This window comes from Octodon degus, unplaced genomic scaffold (genome assembly GCF_000260255.1).
Source record: "Octodon degus isolate 3935 unplaced genomic scaffold, OctDeg1.0 scaffold00091, whole genome shotgun sequence".
NCBI lineage: Eukaryota > Metazoa > Chordata > Mammalia > Rodentia > Octodontidae > Octodon > Octodon degus.
In genome coordinates, this window is record NW_004524667.1 from 2,800,654 (window position 1) to 2,819,822 (window position 19,169).

Here is a 19,169-nt window from a genome sequence, read left to right on the forward strand (position 1 = left end):
CTAGCTGGGTGGCTCTGTCCCCTACACTCTCTGCAGGGATTGCAGCTGAAGGGTTTCACCCCAGGCCTGTATGCCAGGCCTGAGCTGAGTCTGGAGGGGACAAGGTAGAGTAGGGGGGAGAGGCACCTCTCCCACACACTCACTGGGCCTGGACTAGGACTGGATCTGGGGGTTCCCAGAACGTGACAGAAATTCCTACTCTGTGGGTAGGGCGTGGGGGGTACTACGGAGTCATGGGGGTCGTCCCAAAAGGGTGAAAGAGGGTGTCGCCCACGATGCGCCTGGGCTGGGACCAGTAGGTCAGGCCACCACAGGGTAGCCAGAAGCTCTCTCCCACACGCGCCGGGCCTGGGTTAGGACTGAATCTGGGGATTCCTGGAATGCGGCAGAAATTCCTACTGGGCAGGCGGGGTAGGGAAGGTGCTGCACAGTGGTGGGGGGTGTCCCAAGGGGGTAGAAGAGGGTCTCACCCATGCTGTGCCTGGGCTGGAACCAGTAGGTACCGCTGGTGCAGGGTAGCCGGAAGCTCTCCCTCACACTCACTGGGCCTGGGCTAGGACTGGATCTAGGTTTTGTTTCTTGAGACAGGGTCTTGCTAAGTTTTGCAGACTGGTCTAGAACTTGTAATCTTCCTGCCTGAGCCCCAAGTAGCTGGGATTATAGGCAAGTACCACTACTCTAAATTGAACACACTGCTTTTGATAAAGCATGCATTTCTACATTTTTACAAAGTTTCCTTGTTTCTCAAATGTTAAATTCATGACTTTTTTTTCTTTAAATTTTTTGCTTTTGAAATTAATCATTTTTTTTATTTCTTCCCTCTTTCAGTCCATTAATTAAAATGACCATTTTTTTATATACCTGTAATTATTCCTTCTATATACTTTTTCCCAGCTTCAATTATTGTGTCATCTCTGCAAGTAAACATTGCCCAGGATTTAGATCTGAGTCACTGCCTGTGCTTTCCTATTAGGGTCCTGACTGTTATGTTTAATGTGGTTAACTCTTTTTAAATTTAATTTTATTTTCTTTTGAAGAGTAAAAACAGAAACAAAAAAAAAAAAAAAGAAAAGAAAAAAGAGACAGAAACAGGGTAGCATGCAACAATACATATGTTATAGATTTTCAAACTAGGAATAGCTAATTAACAATGGCTGCCATTTTATCTATTTTTATTGTCAAATCTGTTGATCAGATTAACAGGTATAGTTGTCTGTATATTCAAAATAGTTAGGATAGATATATAGCTACTTTCTCTTAATTCAGTGAATAGATTTATTCTGATAGTGTTTGTGGACAGTATATCATGTCTGCATCTTGTACTATGAATAACCACTAAGAAGACAACAATATGCAATATATTAATTATTGAAACTGTCCTGGGCCAGGGAGATGGCTCAGTAGAATAAGCATTTGCCTGGCAAGCACAGGGGCCTGAGTTCAATCCCTGGTTCCATAACAAAAGCCCCCCCAAAACAAAAAAAAAACAACATAAAAAACTGTCCTACTAATCAGTTTTGAAACTGTCTCATTGCTATTTTTTCTCAATAAAACTATTAAAAAAAGATTGGGGAAATAATTTAATTTTGATGCTTGCTTTCAAGAAATTTAATTTTTAATCTTGTAAGATGGCAAAAAAAAAAAACTGAGAAACTAGACACTAGAGAGAAGAAACCCGAAGCCAAGAAGGTTGCTGCCAGTGGTACTGGTAAAAAGGATGAGGTGAAGGCAAAAAAGTCCAAGAAGATGTAGTCACACTGCAGCCGAAATCCTGCCCTGGTTAGAGGAATTATAGAATTTCCCAATCTGCTGTGTATTCCAGAAGGGCTTTGTACAAGAGAAATTACACAGCTGTTAAGTCAAAGGTTAAGAAGAAAAAGGAGAAAAAGTTCTTGCTGTGATCACAAAACTGGGACAAGAATGGAGGATGGTTAAGCTTTGAAAAATGCCTAGATACTACCCTATTGAAGATGTACCCCGAAAGTTCTTGAGCCATGGCAAGAAACCCTTCAGTCAGCATGTGAAGAAACTTTCAACTAGCATCACTCCCGGCACCATCTTGATCATCCTCACCAGGTGTCACAGAGGCAAGAGAGTGATCTTCCTGAAGCAGTTGGCCAGTGGCTTGCTACTTGTGACTAGGCCTCTTAGCCTTGATAGTGTTCCTCTATGAAGAACACACCAGAAATTTGTCATTGCCACCTCGACAAAATTTGATATCAGCAAAGTGAAAAATCCCTAAACACTTTACTCACGCTTGCTTCAAGATGAAAAAGCTGCAGAAATCCAGACACCAGGAGGGTGAGATCTTCGATGCCGAGAAAGAAAGAGATACCGGATTTCAGAGCAGCACAAGGTGGATCAGAAAGTGGTGGATTCACAGATTTTACCAAAAATTAAAGCTGTTCCTCAGCTTGGGGGCTACCTGCGGTCCGTTTTTGCTCTGACAGGTGGAATTTATCCTCATAAATTAGTGTTCTAAATTTCTTACTAAGAACCTAATTAAATAACTGGTATGTTTAAAGTAAAATTTCATTTTTCCTTGTCTTTTTTGTTTTTAATTTATTTTAAAGAGACTGTAATAATTGATAAGACATTAGAAATGGTACACATTTAGAAGACCAAGATGAGAGGCATTCAACCGTGGGTTGTGTATTGCTGTCTTTGATGTAGTTGCTCAGATCACAGATATCGGCATACAACATTTAGTCAAGGTGAAAATTCTAAACATTAACTCTTATTTTCAAAAAACTGATGGAAATTATGAGTATAGTCATCTCAGTCATCCTATATATATACTTGTGTGTTTTTCCCTCTTTCTTTTTTCCCTGTCTTTTCTCCTTTTTCTTATCTTCTTTGTTTAATCCTTAAATTCAGTTTCTTTCCATTTTACTATATCTATTATACCTTTCAGGTTTTATTTATTGTTTCAGGTTCTTTCACTAGGAGACAATATGATATATACACACTTGGTCTGATTTATTTCACTTATGAGTATAGCCTGTAGTTGCATTCACTTACGTATAAAGGCTTTTAGTTTTTTCTTTATGGCTGAGTACTCCACTGTGTAAAAACAACACTTTTTCATCCATTTCTCATGTGATTGGCATTTTGGTTGTTTCCAGTATTTAGCTATAACAAACTATGCTGCTATAAATATGGGTGCACATATAACATTATGGTATGATGTTTTTAGTTCTTTTGAGGAAATACCTAGAAGAGGAATAGCTGGATAGAATGGGATTTCCAGTCCTTTTTTGAGGAGTCTTCACACTGATTTCCACAGTGATTGTACTAGTCTGCATTTCCCCCAGTAGGTGGGAAGGGCTCCTTTTCCCCCAACAGCCTCTCCAGCATTTGTTATTAGTTGATTTCTTTATGATAGCCATTCTCTCTTGGGTAAGATGTTACCTCATTGTTTTAATTTGCATTTCTCGAATGGTCATTGCTGTGGAACTTTTTTTTATATTTTTACTTGCCATTTCCTGTGAGAAGTGTATTCATCTCAGATACCTATTTTTGGATTGGGTGTTTAAGTTTTAGGGGCAAAAGTTTTTTCAGTTTTTTGTATAGTTTAGATAGAAGTCCTTTGTTTGAGTGATTGTTGGTTGTTGGTTAGGATTTCTTCCCAAGTTGTGAGTTGTCTTTTCACTGTGTTGGTGATTTCTTTTGACATGCAAAAACTTCTCTCAGTAAGATGAGGTCCCAGTTATTGATTCTTAGAAGTATTTCCTATGCAATTTGTTTTTTGTTCATGAACTGTCTACTCCTGTGTCCTCCAGATTTCCATCTATGCTCTTTTCCAAGAGATTTAGTGTTTCTTTTTTAATGTTTAGATCTTTAATCCATTTTAACAAATGCACTGAGAGAGAAAAATAGAAACTTTAGTTGAAATGCATTGCGATAGACCTGGGTCTAATTTTAGTTTTCAGCATATGGAGAACCAGTTTTTCCAGCAACATTTGTTAAAGGTCTTATCTTTTTTCCAATGAACATGTTTGGCCTCTTTGCAAAAATAACATGGCTAAGTGCATTCTTAGTTGTATTTGTATCTTCTAATCTGTTCCACTGATTGTCAGGTTTGTTTTTCAGTACCATGCTGATTTTATCACAGTAGCTTTGTAGTGTAACTTCAAGTCAGGGATTGTAATGCCTCCTGTCTTGCCTTTGTTGCCCAAAAATGCCTTTGCTTTTTATGTCTTTTCTGATTCCAAATAAATTTTAAGAATGTTTTCTCTGGCTCTGTGAGGTACGTTGACGTTATTTCGATAGGGATTACATTAAACCTGTAACAATTTTGGGAATATGGCCATTTGTCACAATGTTGGTTCTTTCTATCCAGGAGCAAGGGATATCTTTCCATTTTCTGAAATCTTCTTTGATCTCTTTTTTTAGAGGGTTGTAATTTTCATTGTATAGATCTTTTATTTCCTTTGTTAAATCCTTAAGTATTTCTTTCTTTTTTTTTTTTTTTTGGATGAAGTTGTTTCTCTAATTTCTCTCTCAGTGAGTTTTTATCTGTGTAGAGGAATGTTACTGATTTTTGGGTGTTGACTTCATATCCTGCTGTGCTATTTTATTTGTTTATTCTAGGAGCTTCCTTCTTGGTGGAGATTTTTGGGTCTTCCATGTAGAGTATCATGTCATCTGCAAATAATGATAGTTTAACTTCTTTACCTATTTTTATTCCTTTTATTTCTCTCTCTTGTCTAATGGTCCTAGCTGATGATTCCAGAAGTATATTGAATAGGAATGGTGATAGATAGGATGTCCTTGTCTTGTACCTTATTTGAGAGTATAAGTTTTTAGTTTTTCTCATAATTTAGAATTATGTTGGCTGTTGGTTTATCATAGATGATTTTTATTAGGTTGAGATATAGGCCATCTGTTCCAATTTTCTGTAGGGCTTTGATCATGAATGTTGAACTTTGTCAAAAGCCTTTTCTGTATCTATTTTGATGATCATGTGGTTTTTGGTTTTGGTTGTATTGATACAGTGTATTACATTTATAGATTTACATATGTTGAACCATCCTTGCATCCCTGGGTGAATCCTACCTGGTCATGAAGTATAATCTTCTTGATGATTTGCTGTATTCTATTTGCTAGGATTTTTTTGAAGATTTTTGCATCTCTGTTCATGGGGGAGATTGGCCTTTAGTTCTTTTTTTGTTGGATCTTTCTCTGGTTTTGATATCAGTATAATACTTGCCTCCAGGAATGATTTTGGAAGTATTGTTTCCTTTTCAATTTCATGAAGAGTTTGAGGAGTATTGGGATTAAATCTTCTGTGAATTTCTTGTAGAATTCAGCTGTGACTATCAGGACCTGGACTTTTCTTTGTTGGTAAGTTTTTTTTTTTAAATTACATTTTGAATATATTGGGTTATTCAGAGTTTTTTTTTATCTTGATTCACTTTTGGCAATTTGTACATATCTAGGAATCTGTCCATTTCTTCTGTCTTCGATTCTGTGAGAGCATAGATTTTCAAAATAGCTATTAATGAACTTCTGAATTTCCACAGGATCTGTAGTAATTTCTCTCTTTTCATTCCCTATTGCTCTAATTTGAGTTTTTTCTTTCCTCTTTTTTGAGGAGGTTGGCTAGGGGTTTATCAATTTTATTTAATATTTCAAAGAACCAGCTTTTTGATTCATTAATTCTTTGTGTTGGGCGGCCAAATAATTCAGTAGGTTAAAGAGCCTGTAAGCAGGTGCAGGGGCTGGGGTTCGATCCCTGGGCCTGCTGTGCTGGCCCTGTCTCTGGGGCACACTGAGATGGTCATTGAGATTGGATGTGGTGGCGCAAACCTGTAATCCCAGCTCTTAGGAGGCTGTGTACAGGTGGATCACTATGAATCTGATCTAGTAGTGAGACCCTGAACACCCTGTAGATCCTTCCTTAAAATACAAAAACAAAACAAAAACAAAAAACCTTTGTATTGTTTTCTTTGTCTCAAATACATTAACTTCTGCTCAAATCTTTATAATTTCCTGCCTTCTTTAGCTTTGGGTTTTGTTTGCTCTTCTTTTTCTAGATGCTTGAAGTGCAACATTAGGGTATTTATTTGTTCTCATTAGTTTTTAAGGTGTGAGTTCAACGCTATAAATTTCCTTTTGAAAACTGTTTTCGTTGCATCCCACACATTCCAGGAAGTTGTGTTTGAATTTTTGTTGGGTTGTGGATACTATTTAATTTCATCTGTAACCCATTGTTTGCTGAGGAGGGTGTTATTTAATTTCTTGATGTTTATGGGTTTTTTTGTGGTTTCTTTTGTCTTTAATTTTCAGTTTCATTGCACTGTGGTCAGGTAGTGTGCATGGGACAATTTCTGTTTTCTTGCATATTCTTAAGCATGATCTGTGAACTAGTAAGTGATTTATTTTAGAAAACGTCCCATGTGCAGCTGAAAAGAATGTGTATTTAGATGTTGTTGGGTGGAACACTCTGTATATGTTCACTAAGTTCATTTGTTCAAAGGTTTGGTTCAGTTCTGCTACTTTGCTAATTTTTCCTTCTCGTCATTTTGTGTAGCACTGTCTTCTGCCCTTTGTTGTAGATCTTTGCTGTAGTTATAACCTTCACACGTACTGAATTTCAGGTGGAGCTCTACAGATTTTGGAGTTATCCAGCTGCGTCTGGCTTAGGTATGGCTGCTGTGCTCAGCTCCTTCCCGCTGCGGACCTGGGCTAGGACTGGGTCTGGGGGTTCCTGGAACTCAGCAGAAATTCCTACTCGGCGGGAGGGGTGGGGTGCGGCCCAAGGGGGCGGGAGAGGGTCCAGCCCACTCTGCGCCTGGGCTGGGACTCTTCTTTGCTAATTTTTTGTCTGTTTGACCTTTTTTTTTTTTTTTTTGTGGAATTGGGGATTGAACTCAGGCCCTTGCGCTTGCCAGGGAAGCACTTATTCTACTGAGCCATTTCCCCAGCCCCTCTATTTCTTTTAATTGGTGAATTGAGTTCATTTACATTGGTAGTTATAATTGATATATGTTGACTTATGTTTCTCATGTTATTTTCCTGCTGTTGTTTCCCTACTTTTCTTCTGTGTTTAATAGTTTGTTATGTCTGGTGGGTTCTTTTTGTTGTCATTCTTGGAATTGTGGGCATTTTGATCCCTTTCTAGAATATCTTTTAGTATGCTGTGTAGGGTTGGTTTGGTCATCATGAATTTCCTTATTCTTTGCAATGAGTATTTTACTTGTCCATTAAACTTGAAAGAATGTTTTGCAGGGTATGTCAGTCTCGATTGAATTTGTTTTCTTGTAGAACTTGAAGTGCTTTGCTTCATGGTCTTCTTGACTTGATTCTTTTTTTTTTTTTTTTTTTTCTTGTTATTCTTGTTTTTTTGGTGGAACTGGGGATTGAACTCAGGCTCTTGCACTTGCCAGGAAGCCCTTATTCTACTGAGCTATGTCCCTGGCCCCTCCACTTAATTCTTTGTGAGGAGAAATCTGCTCATATTCTGATGGGTTTTACTTTAAAGGTGATCTGTTTCTTTTCTCTAGTGGCTTTTAGTATGTTGTTCGGCTGAATTTCTGGGATCTTGATTATTATATGTCTGGGTGTGGTTTTAATTAGGTTGATATTATTTGGAGTTCTATATTCCTTGGTAACCTGAATGTCAGATTGTTTTCCTATATTTGGGTAGTTTTCTGTTATTGCTTCTCCCATGTTCTTTTTATGTTGTTTGTGTGTTGTTTCTCCTTTCTCATTGATTTCTATTAGTCTTACATTGTTCATTTTCACATTATCTTGAAGCTGTTTAATTATTTTCTGGATCCGGATTGTTTTTAAGAGATCTTTTCTTACCTTTTCGCTAGCTATAGTGGTATTTTCAAGGTCTGAAAGTCTATCTTCACTTTCATTCAAATAATTTTGCCAACTTTTAATGGAGTTTTTAATTTCTTGTATATCTCTTTGAATCTGCTTCATGTATTCTGTTTCTTTCCTGTATTGTTCATTCAAGGTTTCCACCATTTTTCTATTCTCTATTTTTTTTTTTTTATCAGTGTCTTCTTTGTAAACCCTTAGAAATTCTTTCATTATAGGTACCATTTTTTTTTTTTTTTTTACCCTGTGAGATTATTTCTGATCTGATTTCCTCTCTACTCTTCTGCACTTGTTTCTTTACTTGACTTGCAATTATTTTAGAGGTTGTGGGTGTGTGGCTTCCAATTTCTTCTATGCTGATGTTTCCTGGATTTGTTCTGGGTGAGCTTGGGGCCTGACAATCCATTTTGTTCTTTTTTGTCATTTTCTGTTTCAGAGAGAACTCTATTTTGATTTCTGTGATATGTTCTTGTATCACTGTAGTCAGAGCCTCTTTTCTGTGTCTACGGCCATACCACTCTGAATATCCTGGATCTCCACTGTAAACAGTCTGTTTTTTAGGTATCTCTCTTGTGTCAGAGATTCTTGTTTTGTGTGTGTCCCAAGATTTTGCCTTCTCCATTGATTGAGAGTGAAATATTGGTTTTTGTTTGTCACTGTCCTCTATCCTTCAGTGTAGGGCTTTGGTGAGATTATTACCCAAACATGTCCCGATATTATTACCTGGGTAAGAACCTGTGGTTAAGGCAGATATGGTTTCTTATTTATAGTAGTACAATTAGCATTGCTAATAACAGATAAATTTAGAAATTGACAAACTTTTGTAAGTAATGGGTTTGTACTTTAGACCGTAGGAGCAAATATAGCTGTATAACCAAGCAGATCTTAAATTGGGAATTTGTATTTAAATTAGTTTCCCTGAGTTCTGTCTAGGCATCTCCCCTTCATGCACCTGGAGTCTTCCAGGCAGACTAACTCACCCCAGTTACCTGCTGCCACCTTTGTGCCACAGGGATGCTCCTGTAGGTCTTGGCTTCAGTCTGGGTCAGGTGTGCCCAGCAGTAAGCCTCAGCTACCTGGGTCTAGACCTACTGAACTTGAACTCAACTGACAGGACCTGGCTTGGGTCTGGTTGCTGTGGTCAGCTCCTTGCAGCTGAGCCCAGTCCAAGTGGACTGCTGGGCCCCACTGGCTGCCTGTCCCGCTCCTTCCTGGTAGGCTACCAGAGGTGGAGTCTGTAGTTAACTCTGAAGTAAACATCTGTACTATGATCACTTCCTTGAATTTGAGTCTTGAAATTTCCAACCATCTGCTGCAAATTTCTGATCACACATCTTAGTAGCTTCAGCTTAACATACATAAACCAAATCTTTCCAAACTAGCCAGTTTGACTTATGTAGGATTTCATGTAGGATTTTGTGCTCATTTTGTTTCTAAGTCTTAACATGTTAGTCACTAGTGGGTCCTTTTCACTTAACTAGTTAGCCACTAAATTTGATGAGGTTTTTGGAAAGCATAGTTTGAGAAAAATTCTAGTTTCAATGAGGAATATTGTTTTTTTTTTTTTTTTTTAGAATGGTGTCAGGCACATACTGGTAATCCGAGCACGTTGGAGACTGAGGCAAGGAAGATCACTGAGTTTGAGGCTAGCCTGAACTGCATGTGAGACCTTGTTTCAAAAAACAAAGCAGACAAGGGGTGGCTAAATAGCTGTGCCTGCAAGCAGGCGCAGGTGCAGGGGTTTCAATCCCTGGGCCACCCTCGGGGCACACTGAGACAGTTGAGACTGTGCCTTGTGGTACAGTGCCTGTAATTCCAGCTCTTGGGAGGCTTTAAACAGGCGGATCACTATAAGTTGGGCGATCTAGTAATGAGACCTTGAGCACCCTGTAGACCCTTCCCTAAAATATAAAAACAAAAGAAAACAGAGAAAGAGTCCCACCAAACCCAAAGTGGTGCTGAAGCTAGGTGTGGTGGTGTAAGCCTGTAATTGCAGCAATCCATGAGGGTTTTTTTTTTTTTTTGTCCTCTAGTGGTGGTGGTTTTGGGAATTGAGCCCAGGACCCACATCCACAAACCTTTTAAAAAATTTTTATTTTGAGAAGGATTTTTTCTTTTTTTTTGGGGGGGGGCTGGCTCAGACTGCCTTAAGGGCGGGTATGGTATGGTATGTGGAGCTGGGGATCAAACCACGGTATCCTGTGCCTGATTGCGTTTGCATGAGTAGGTGCTTAAACAACTGAGCCAACAGGCAGGCCACTGTACAAATGTTTTATTTTGAGACAGTCTCACTAAGATGCTGTATTGCCCAGGTGTTCCTCAAACTTTTTATCCTTCTGTAGCATACCACAGTGGTGGGATTATAGGTTTATGCCATGCCTAATATCTAGCTACTCTGGAGGCTGAAGTGTAAGGGTCAAGAGTTTGAGGTCAGCCTGGACAATTTGAGAATCTTGTCTCAAAATGAAAAGGACTAGGGTTATAGCTCACTGGTGTAGGGCAACTCTGGCTTCTATCCCCAGTACCACACACATACACAAAAAGTGCCTGAATGTTATATTCATAGGCTGAAAAAAATTGAACCTGACTTTTACTTTCCACGCTAAAAATTAACCTTAAATGGCGCATAGGCTTAAGTTGAGAGAGGAATTTTTTTTTTTTTAATAATTAAAGAAAAATCTTGTTATGTTGAGCTGTAGGAGGCTCAGGTCAACAATTTCTGACATTGGCAGTCAAGCAGAAGACCCAATACTATTATGGATTACTGGACTCTTTTAGAATATTTTGCTGAGTTCACACACCTATAATATTCAAATGACGGAACTAAGCAAAAAAGGGGATACATATGAATGTCCATTTTGTATCTGTGTATTCAAAGTGGTTAGGATAGATATATAGCTACATTCTCTTAATGAGTAGAGAGATTTGTTGTAATAGTATTTGCAAATAGGATATCGTGTCCACATCTTGTACAGCAAATAACCATTAGGAAGAATGTATGCAATGTGTTAATTATTGAAACTGTCCTACCAGTTTGATTTGAAACTGTGTCATTGCTGTTTGTCTCTCAATAAAATTATGGAAAATAAATAAATAAAAAAAAGAAAAATCATTTATTTATTTATTTATTTGGTACAGGGCCTTGCTACCCAGCTTGGACTTGTGACCCTTTTGTCTCAGCCTGGGATTATAGGCATGTTCCACCATACCCGGTTTCCATGGCCAGCATGGTGCACCTAGGAACCCAGGGTCTGCACAGCATATGGTACTGGGATTTAAACAAGTCCTTGTGGTTGCCAAGAAGGCACTTAGACCACTGAGCTATCTCCCCAGCCTGAGAGAGGAAATTTTAAAAAGTTCTAAGAGAAAACAAAAGAACATACTGAGTTTGATTTGATTTTATTTTTTAGTACAGGGTCTATAGGTCTATGTAGATCAGAATCTTAGTGATTCTCCTGTTTTCAGCCTCCCAAGCGCTGGGATTACAGGCTGCGCCACCATGCCCAGTCTCCAATTGAGGTCTTACCATGGACCTGGGGGCGAGGCGGGCAAGGCATGCTGGGGATCGAACCGCAGCTGCTGCAGTCTGCCTAAGCAGGTGCTTTAGTCCACTGAGCTATCTGGCTGGCCCTCTGAGTTAGATTTTTGATGTGACACAAAAAGCTCAAATAATAAATTGATTAAAACTGATGAAAAGTTCATAAATTGGGCTTGATAAAAATTAAATACTATTACTGTTAAGATGGTATCACTGAGAAAACTTACAAACCAGTTTGGTAGAAAATATTTAAAGGCATACGTAAGAAGGAAACTATTTACTTCTTATAATGGGCAGAATATTTGAATAGGCACTTAGCTAATGACTATATGTATGAGTAATGAGTGGTGGATAAACACATGAAAACATAACCTCAAGAGCATAGTTTTTAGAGAAATTCAAATTAAAACCACATAGAGCTGAGTATGGTGGTACTTACATGTAATCCCAACAATCTGGAAGGCTGAGGCAGTATGATTGCAAATTTGAGCTCAGCCTGGGCAACTTAGCAAAACCCTGTCTTCAAAAGTGAAAAGGGGGCCAGCAAGATAGCGAAGCAGACTAAATGCCTGCTTTGGTAAGTGCAGGGACCAGGGTTTGGTTTCTGGTCCTGGATGCTGCACTGGCCCCTCCCCAGGGGTGCGCTGAGCCAGTGACTGAGTCTGGATGTGGTGGCTCATGCCTGTAATCACAGCGCTGGGAGGCTGAAAACGAGTCTGAGCTGCATAGTGAGTCCCTGTACCAAATACTTAAAAAAAAAAAAAAGGAAAAAAAAAGTGAAATGGGCTGCTAATACAGCTCAGTGCAAAGGCCCTGGGTTCAATCTCCAGTATCATAAGAAACAAAACAAAAACCACATAGTGATACTAACACATACCCATTACAATAACCAAGATCAAAAAGAATGAAAATAGCAAGTTTTGGTGAAGTTGAATAGAAATTGTGATCCTCATACATTGCTGATTATAATATAAAATGATACAGCCAGTATACTCTAAGGAACATCTTCAGTGTATTAAATATAGTTTATATGACCTAGCAGTTTTGCAACATATGTCAAAAAGAATTGAAAAAAAAATACCCTGTATAGGAGTGCTAATAATGTCATTATTTATTTATTTTTTTGTGGAACCAGGGATTGAACTCAGGCCCTTGTGCTTGCCAGGGAAGCGCTTCTTCTACTGAGCCATCTCCCCGGGCCCAATTATTTGTAAATAGTCAAAATAGAACAATTCAAATGTCTAGTAACAGATGAACGCATGAAATAAGATATGGCATTTCCATGTGATAGAGTACAACTTAGCAATAAAAAGCAACCAAACTTCAAATGTAAATCTCAGAAACAGTAGAAGTCAGATAAAATTACATATTATTTATCATCCATTTATAGGGAATTAGCAGATTAGACAAAGGTGTAGAGTTTAGTTTCCCAAGTTGAGGAGGGAGGGAGGAATGACTGCAAGGGGTATGAGGGAATTTCTTGGGATTGTGGAAATGCGATTTGGTAACACATGAACAACTTTGAATTTACTAAAACTCATTGGAGGCACTCACTAATATTAATGAATTTATTAGTATATAAATTATCTCAGGTAAAATAGCAGTTTGTGAATTTAAAGGTTCTAGAGTTTATTAACAAAGGAAATTCCACACTGATCATAAACCAATAAGGGGGATTAAGGGAAGGGCTGTTGTTTGCAATAGAATAAAAGTGCTAAATGGAGAGTGGTGGAATTAGAAAACTAGCATTCTGCAGCCAGCCAGAGTCAAGTCGGACCAACCAAAAGTTGGCTATATAGTGTTGGGCGTGGTAGCACCGGGCTGTAATCCTAGCCTTTAGAGGCTGAGACAGGATTGAGAGCTTGGGGGCAGACTGAGCTGCATGGCTAGTTCATAGGTGGCCTGGCCTAGCCTAGCCTCAGACTCCATCTTAAAAGGAAAACTAAGACAAAATGAAATGAACAAACACCAAAAAGGGAGTGACAAATCTAAATCTTGAGGTACATGTTGATTAGAAGTAGAATATTTAAATAGTCTAAAAGTATCCCCAAACAGACTGCTTTATGTAACAAGTATTCAGAAGAAATCAGACTATATCTTGACTATGTGAACAATAATTACTTCACTAGTGAAGGATAGCCAGACATGTCTCGGTGCTGGTGATGCCTTGAGACTGACATAGCGAAGTGTACTATTCACGCTGAGAACGTTTTACCTGAATTTATTTATTTATTTATTTATTTATTTATTTTTTTCTTTTTGGTAGAACCGGGGATTGAACTCAGGCCTTTGCACTTGCCAGGGAAGTGCTTATTCTACTGAGCCATCTCCCCAGTCCTTTTACCTGAATTTAGTCATTATGAAACATCAACCAACCTCAGATGAGGACTATTCTATTTTAAAAGGTGTGTGGTGGGTGGTTTGTATTAAGAAGCTATTCCTATCATAGGATACAAAGGAAGGTTTTGGAGACGTTTCAGGTTAATGTGAGACATATCATAGTAAAATGCAGTAACTAAGCTAGACTGGATCCTGAGCGTGAGAGAGGTAGTAAGTATACTGTAAAAGCCATTATTGGGTCAATTGACAAAATTGGAATGTGGATAGTAGATTAGATAAAAAAAAAAAAACAAAACCAATGTTTCTGAAGTTGATAATTATAATTTCTGAAATTGAGGTTGTATAAGAAAGTAACTTAATTCTACTTTTGGATCCCTAGGGGGTGCTGAGTTCTAACCCAGGTCTCATGCTGCTAAGGAAGCACTTTATCACTGAGTTACATTCACAGCTCATTCTTAAGAAAGGCACATTGGAGAGTTTAAAGGCCTGTAAGATACATAATTCACCCTCTGAATTATTTATTTATTTAGTGTATTTGGTACAAGGTCTCACTACACAGCTCAGACTCAAAGTGATCCTCCTGTTTTCAGCCTCCCCAGCACTGGGATTACAGGAGTGTGCCACAATGCCCAGTCTTGGTGACCAGCTCAGTGTGCCTGGGTTGGGGCCTGCGCGACCTGTGGTGCCGGGTATGGAACCCCAGTCCCTGCACTTGCCTAAGCAGGTGCTTAGTCTGCTGAACTATCTTGCCAACCCTTGATTTTATTTAGAAAAGAAAAAAAAAAAAATAGATACAATGACCTTGTGGACACAAGCCAAAATAAAGCAAATGGAGTAAAATCTTACAAATAGGGAATTAGTAAATAGTACATGGGTGTTCTTGGTTATCATTTGTGTAGTCCTTCCATAAATTAGAAATTATTTTCAAATAATCAAACTATTTAGCTTTGAAAAAATGATTTGACTCAAGGATTAACATTTTAAAATAAGTGTTAGGCATTTCTGGGGAGTTGAGGCATATTTATGATGAAGTTTTTTAAGTCTGAAGTTTTTAATTTGATAAGTGAAGTTGAATACTAAATTTGGACTAAACCTTTATGTTAATATTTAGGCTAAAATTCCAGCAATCTATTTGTGCTCATCTAAGAAGCCCCACCCCCAGCCTTCAAGATGGATGATAGTTTGGATAAATTTATAGAAGAACGTAAAGCCAAATTGGCCAAAGACAAAGCAGAATTGGAACATGACCCACCTTACATGGAAATGAAGGTAAAGTTAATAATTTTGTTATAACATTTAAAAAATCTTTCTATATAAATGCAAAACATCTTGTTGTAAGAGAGAATGTTTTATTTCATACTTTAATTTGCCTGTGCTCTCATTCTGATTTTGAGAGCCTGACTCCAGACAAGATTTTAGAGATTTTGTGTAGTTTTTCTTTCTTTTCTTTTTTTCTTATAGACATGGTATGTTATGTTGTTCAGGCTGTTTTTGGACTCTTGGTGATCCTTCTACCTCAGCCTTCTGAGTGCTAGCATTACAGGTATGCATCACCACACCTGGCTAAATACAGTTTTTCTTATATCTCACAATATTTCCTCTCATTGGACTTTTATTTTTAAATTTTTAAAAAACTTTATTTATTTATTTGGTACACTGTGCAGCTCAGACTCATAGTCTTCCTTCTGTCTCAGCCTCTCTAGTGCTGGGATTACAGGCATGCGGTACCTTGCCCATTTTGTTGTCCAGCTTGGTGTGGTACCAGGGATTGAACCTGGGTTCTTGCCTGCATAAGGCAGGTGCTTATGCTGCTGAGCTATCTCCACAGCTCTTGTTGGAGTTTTAATGAATGATCATGTGGTCTATAAATTTTTTTTTTTCCTTTGAGACAAGGTTTCACTGTGTAGTTCAGGCTGGCCTTGAACTCAAAGCAGTCCTCCTGCCTCAGCCTCCCAAGTGCTGGATTTAAGTCATGTAACATCATACCCAGCATCCACAGAATATTTAGGAAATCAGTTCTTGTGTAAAGAACTTCCAGAAAAAGTGAGACAGAAGTAAAGCAAGTTTTACATATTCTGTGTGATAGTGTCTATCTATCTATCTATCTATCTATCTATCTCTCTATCTATCTTAGTTTTTTCTGACAGAATCTCACTGTGTAGCCCAGGCTGGCCTCAAACTTGTAGCAGTCCTGCCTCAGCTCCCCAAGTATTATAATTATAGGTATGTGCTCCCACAGTGAGCTCAATAATTGCAGTATTTAATGAATCATTCAAAGCATTCTTAAAATGTACATTGCTGAATTAAGATAGGATAATTTGTATTGTTTGCTCTTCAGAATAGAAACGTGTTAAATGTTTGTTTTTGAAAACATTTTCTGGAAAGTTTAAGTTTTTCTTTCTTTTTTTGTTAATGTATTTGGTACATGGTCTTGCTATGCAGCTCAGAGTCTGAGTGATCCTCTTGTTTTCAGCCTCCCCAGAGCTGGGATTACAGGCCTGTGCCACCATGCCAGGTCTCAGGGGCTGGGCCAGCATGCTTGCCTAAGCAGACATTTAGTCTGCTGAGCTATCACCAAGTCATTTTTCTCATCTTGATGAAAGAGTGATTCATCAGCTTGGCAAATATTGAGGATCCTGTACTAATCTAGACATCCTTTGTATCATCTCGCATGTGTATTAATATATGAGATGTACTGTGAGTCTGTGCCATATGTTGAGTTGTAACAAGAGTAACCATATGTGTTAGTTTGCCTAAGTCATTGTGGCTCACCCGTTGTCCATGTCTCTTCTGGTGTAGCATTTGTCCTGGTGGCGCTTGTGTGTAATCCCAGCACTTGGGAAGCTCAGGCAGGAGGTTCACCAAAAATTTGAATCCAGCCTGAACAGTAAGTTCAGGGCCAGCCTGGACTACATAGTGAGTCACTGTCTCAAAAAACTGGGGGGGAAAAAAAAGTAGTTTTAATTGCATAGCTACTATTTATTGAGTGCTAGCTAAGGATAAGACATAGTCTTAAAGGTTATATTTCATAGTAATCTATGACCTAAGTGCTGCTGTAATTTTTCAGATAGCTAAACTGAGATACGAGGAGGTAAGTACCGTGAAAAAAGGTGATCTAGTTGGTGGACTCTAGTGCTTGATTCCTGAGCTACCCTACTAGGTTGCCTTCCTCCCACAGTAATCCTCCACAAAATAATCATAACAAGGAGCTGTGCCAAGGGCTTTATCTGTATCATTTCATTTGTTCATAACATGCATGAGTGGGGAAATTTTGTTTTGTTTTATACATCAAAAGAAATGAGATAGATTGAAGATTAAAGCCTTCACTGAACTGTGAAATCTTTGGGTTTTTTTAGGCAGGCTTTCACTATGTAGCTGAGACTGGCCTTGGGCTCACAGTGATCCTCTTGCCTCAGCCTCCTGAGTGCTGAGATTTCAGGCATGCCCCACTATACTGGGCCTCTGAAGTTTTTGCTCCTAATCACTCAGTATTAAGAGGCAGTTGTATAGTGTTTGTAGTTATATGGTTTGGAGTATATAAGTTTAAATATAGGTTTATTATTTCTAATAGTAAATAGCACATAAGTAATTTTTTTTTTTTGTGATGCTGAGGAACATGAGTAATCTTTATTTCTCTATTCCAGAGTCCTCTGCTCATCAAGGCTTTGTAGTCCCTGCCATAGCTTTTTTGGTTTTCCTAACCTTGTTTTTAAAGTTTTCCATAGCCCTTTCTTGTCACTCTTTATAATGCATATTGTAATTGTATTCTCTTATTGTTTGTCCCCAGAAGTTTTTAAGTTTTCTTCTGACAGAGATTCTTTTTTTAAAACAAGATTGGTATTTCCAATGCTTGGCATAGTGTAGGGGATTTGATAGGAAGTCAGTGAGTGGTGATTAGTGAATGAGTTAAATATTAAAATATTTAGAAAAAAATTTAGGACTGGGGATGTAGGTGAATGGGCAGAATGCTTCTTGTCATGAGTTGGGTAAACCCTAGGCTTAAGTCCCACTACCACCTTACATTAGAATATTTATTACAGTATTTAAATGCCTTTGGTTAATTCCTCAGACCTTACCTTAAATCACTTCTCAAATGTGCCATATAATTTTGTCACGCTCTTAAATGGAAGTTTTCAGGTGAATTGCATATTTTGTTGGAATTTTTTTCTCCTTGATTTGTAAATATTACGTCTTTCAGGGAAAGACATCAGAGAAGCTTTCTGAAAATAGTAAAATACTATTCTCCATGGCTAAGGAAAACATACCGCCAAACTATCAACAAACCAAGGGGTCTTTAGGTATGTTATCAGATGTGCTAAACTATATTGAAAACATGTGCTAATAAAGATAATTGTGGAGAAAAGGAAAGAAAATGTGCTAAACTGAGTTTGAAAAATTCTTGATAGGCTGTTGTGAAAGAGGTTTGTCTTGTCAGAAAAGGTATTACTTTGGAGTATTTCTAATTTTCCTCTCTGGAACCTTACATAAGACAGTGTAATTTATATTGTACCTGCTTTTGTATAATATTGCCTTGGTTACAGTTTATAGAAATCATATCAGTAAGTACATGTAATATAATTAAAAATTAATTGAAACATTTCAGTGGAATTTTGTATGTGTGTGTATGTGAAACTCCTTGTTGAATAAAAATGGTGGACTTGTGTTGTTTAAAAAAAATTAAAGAAATATACTTAAAGAATATAAAATGTTATTGGTGAAAGACTGTAATTATTGACTACATTGCAATTATAAGGAAGTTAATGCTATAACTATATAGATTTCTTAGTATATATACTGCTGGAGGGAGCGCTACAGTACACAAGATTTTTTATTATGGTTTGTGTGAAAATATTTAGAAACTTTTGACTACACTTTGGCTTGTTGGTAAGTATACCTTTTAAAAAGAAAATGTTTCATTATTTATAATGTACATTTTTTTGATTATTCATGACAATTTAAACTTTTTTTTCACAAAAATAAGCCAAATGTGGTGAGTTTAGTTGTTTAAAGCATGTTCATTTATAAACTTTTTCATGGCCATAGGTATATTCCTAGGTTTTTACCTGTTTTGACTTTGTATGCCACTGGACAAACAGGGATTCTGACTGAGAGACTGAATAGTGGGCTTTTCTTTTCTTTACTAGATAACAGATACGATTAGTATCAGATCGGATAGATAGCTCTTTCAGTCTCTCTGTCCATCTGTCCGTCCTTCTTTCCTTCCTTGCTTGCTTGCTTGCTTTGGCACAGGGACTTGCTTTGCAGCTCCAACTTGTAGTGATTTTCCTGTCTCAGTTTACCCAGTGCTGGGCTTACAGGCATGCACTGCAACATGCAATTTTTTGTTTCTGGGTCTGGCATAGTCTGTGGTGCTGGTGATTGAACCCTGCCTGGTCTTTGCACTTGTGCTTGCTAAGCAGGCACTTAAAACTCTGAGCTATCTACCCAGCTCTATCTC

The 19,169-nt window shown here is 38.0% G+C and overlaps 2 protein-coding genes across 2 annotated transcripts in view; one reads left to right on the top strand and one right to left on the bottom strand.

Annotated features, from left to right (window-relative positions):
- The window catches only part of Cops5 (COP9 signalosome subunit 5), a 57,267-nt gene extending 45,015 nt beyond the window's left edge, over positions 1–12,252 (bottom strand). The window contains exon 1 of the mRNA XM_023722387.1: positions 12,249–12,252. Coding sequence (XP_023578155.1) covers positions 12,249–12,252 — 4 coding nt within the window. The remainder of the gene's footprint in view (positions 1–12,248) is intronic.
- Positions 1–19,169, top strand: part of Cspp1 (centrosome and spindle pole associated protein 1) — a 161,319-nt gene that overhangs the window by 23,499 nt on the left and 118,651 nt on the right. Inside the window, exons 2-3 of the mRNA XM_023722388.1 lie at positions 14,823–14,980; positions 17,910–18,009. Coding sequence (XP_023578156.1) covers positions 14,882–14,980; positions 17,910–18,009 — 199 coding nt within the window. The 5' untranslated portion in view covers positions 14,823–14,881. The remainder of the gene's footprint in view (positions 1–14,822; positions 14,981–17,909; positions 18,010–19,169) is intronic.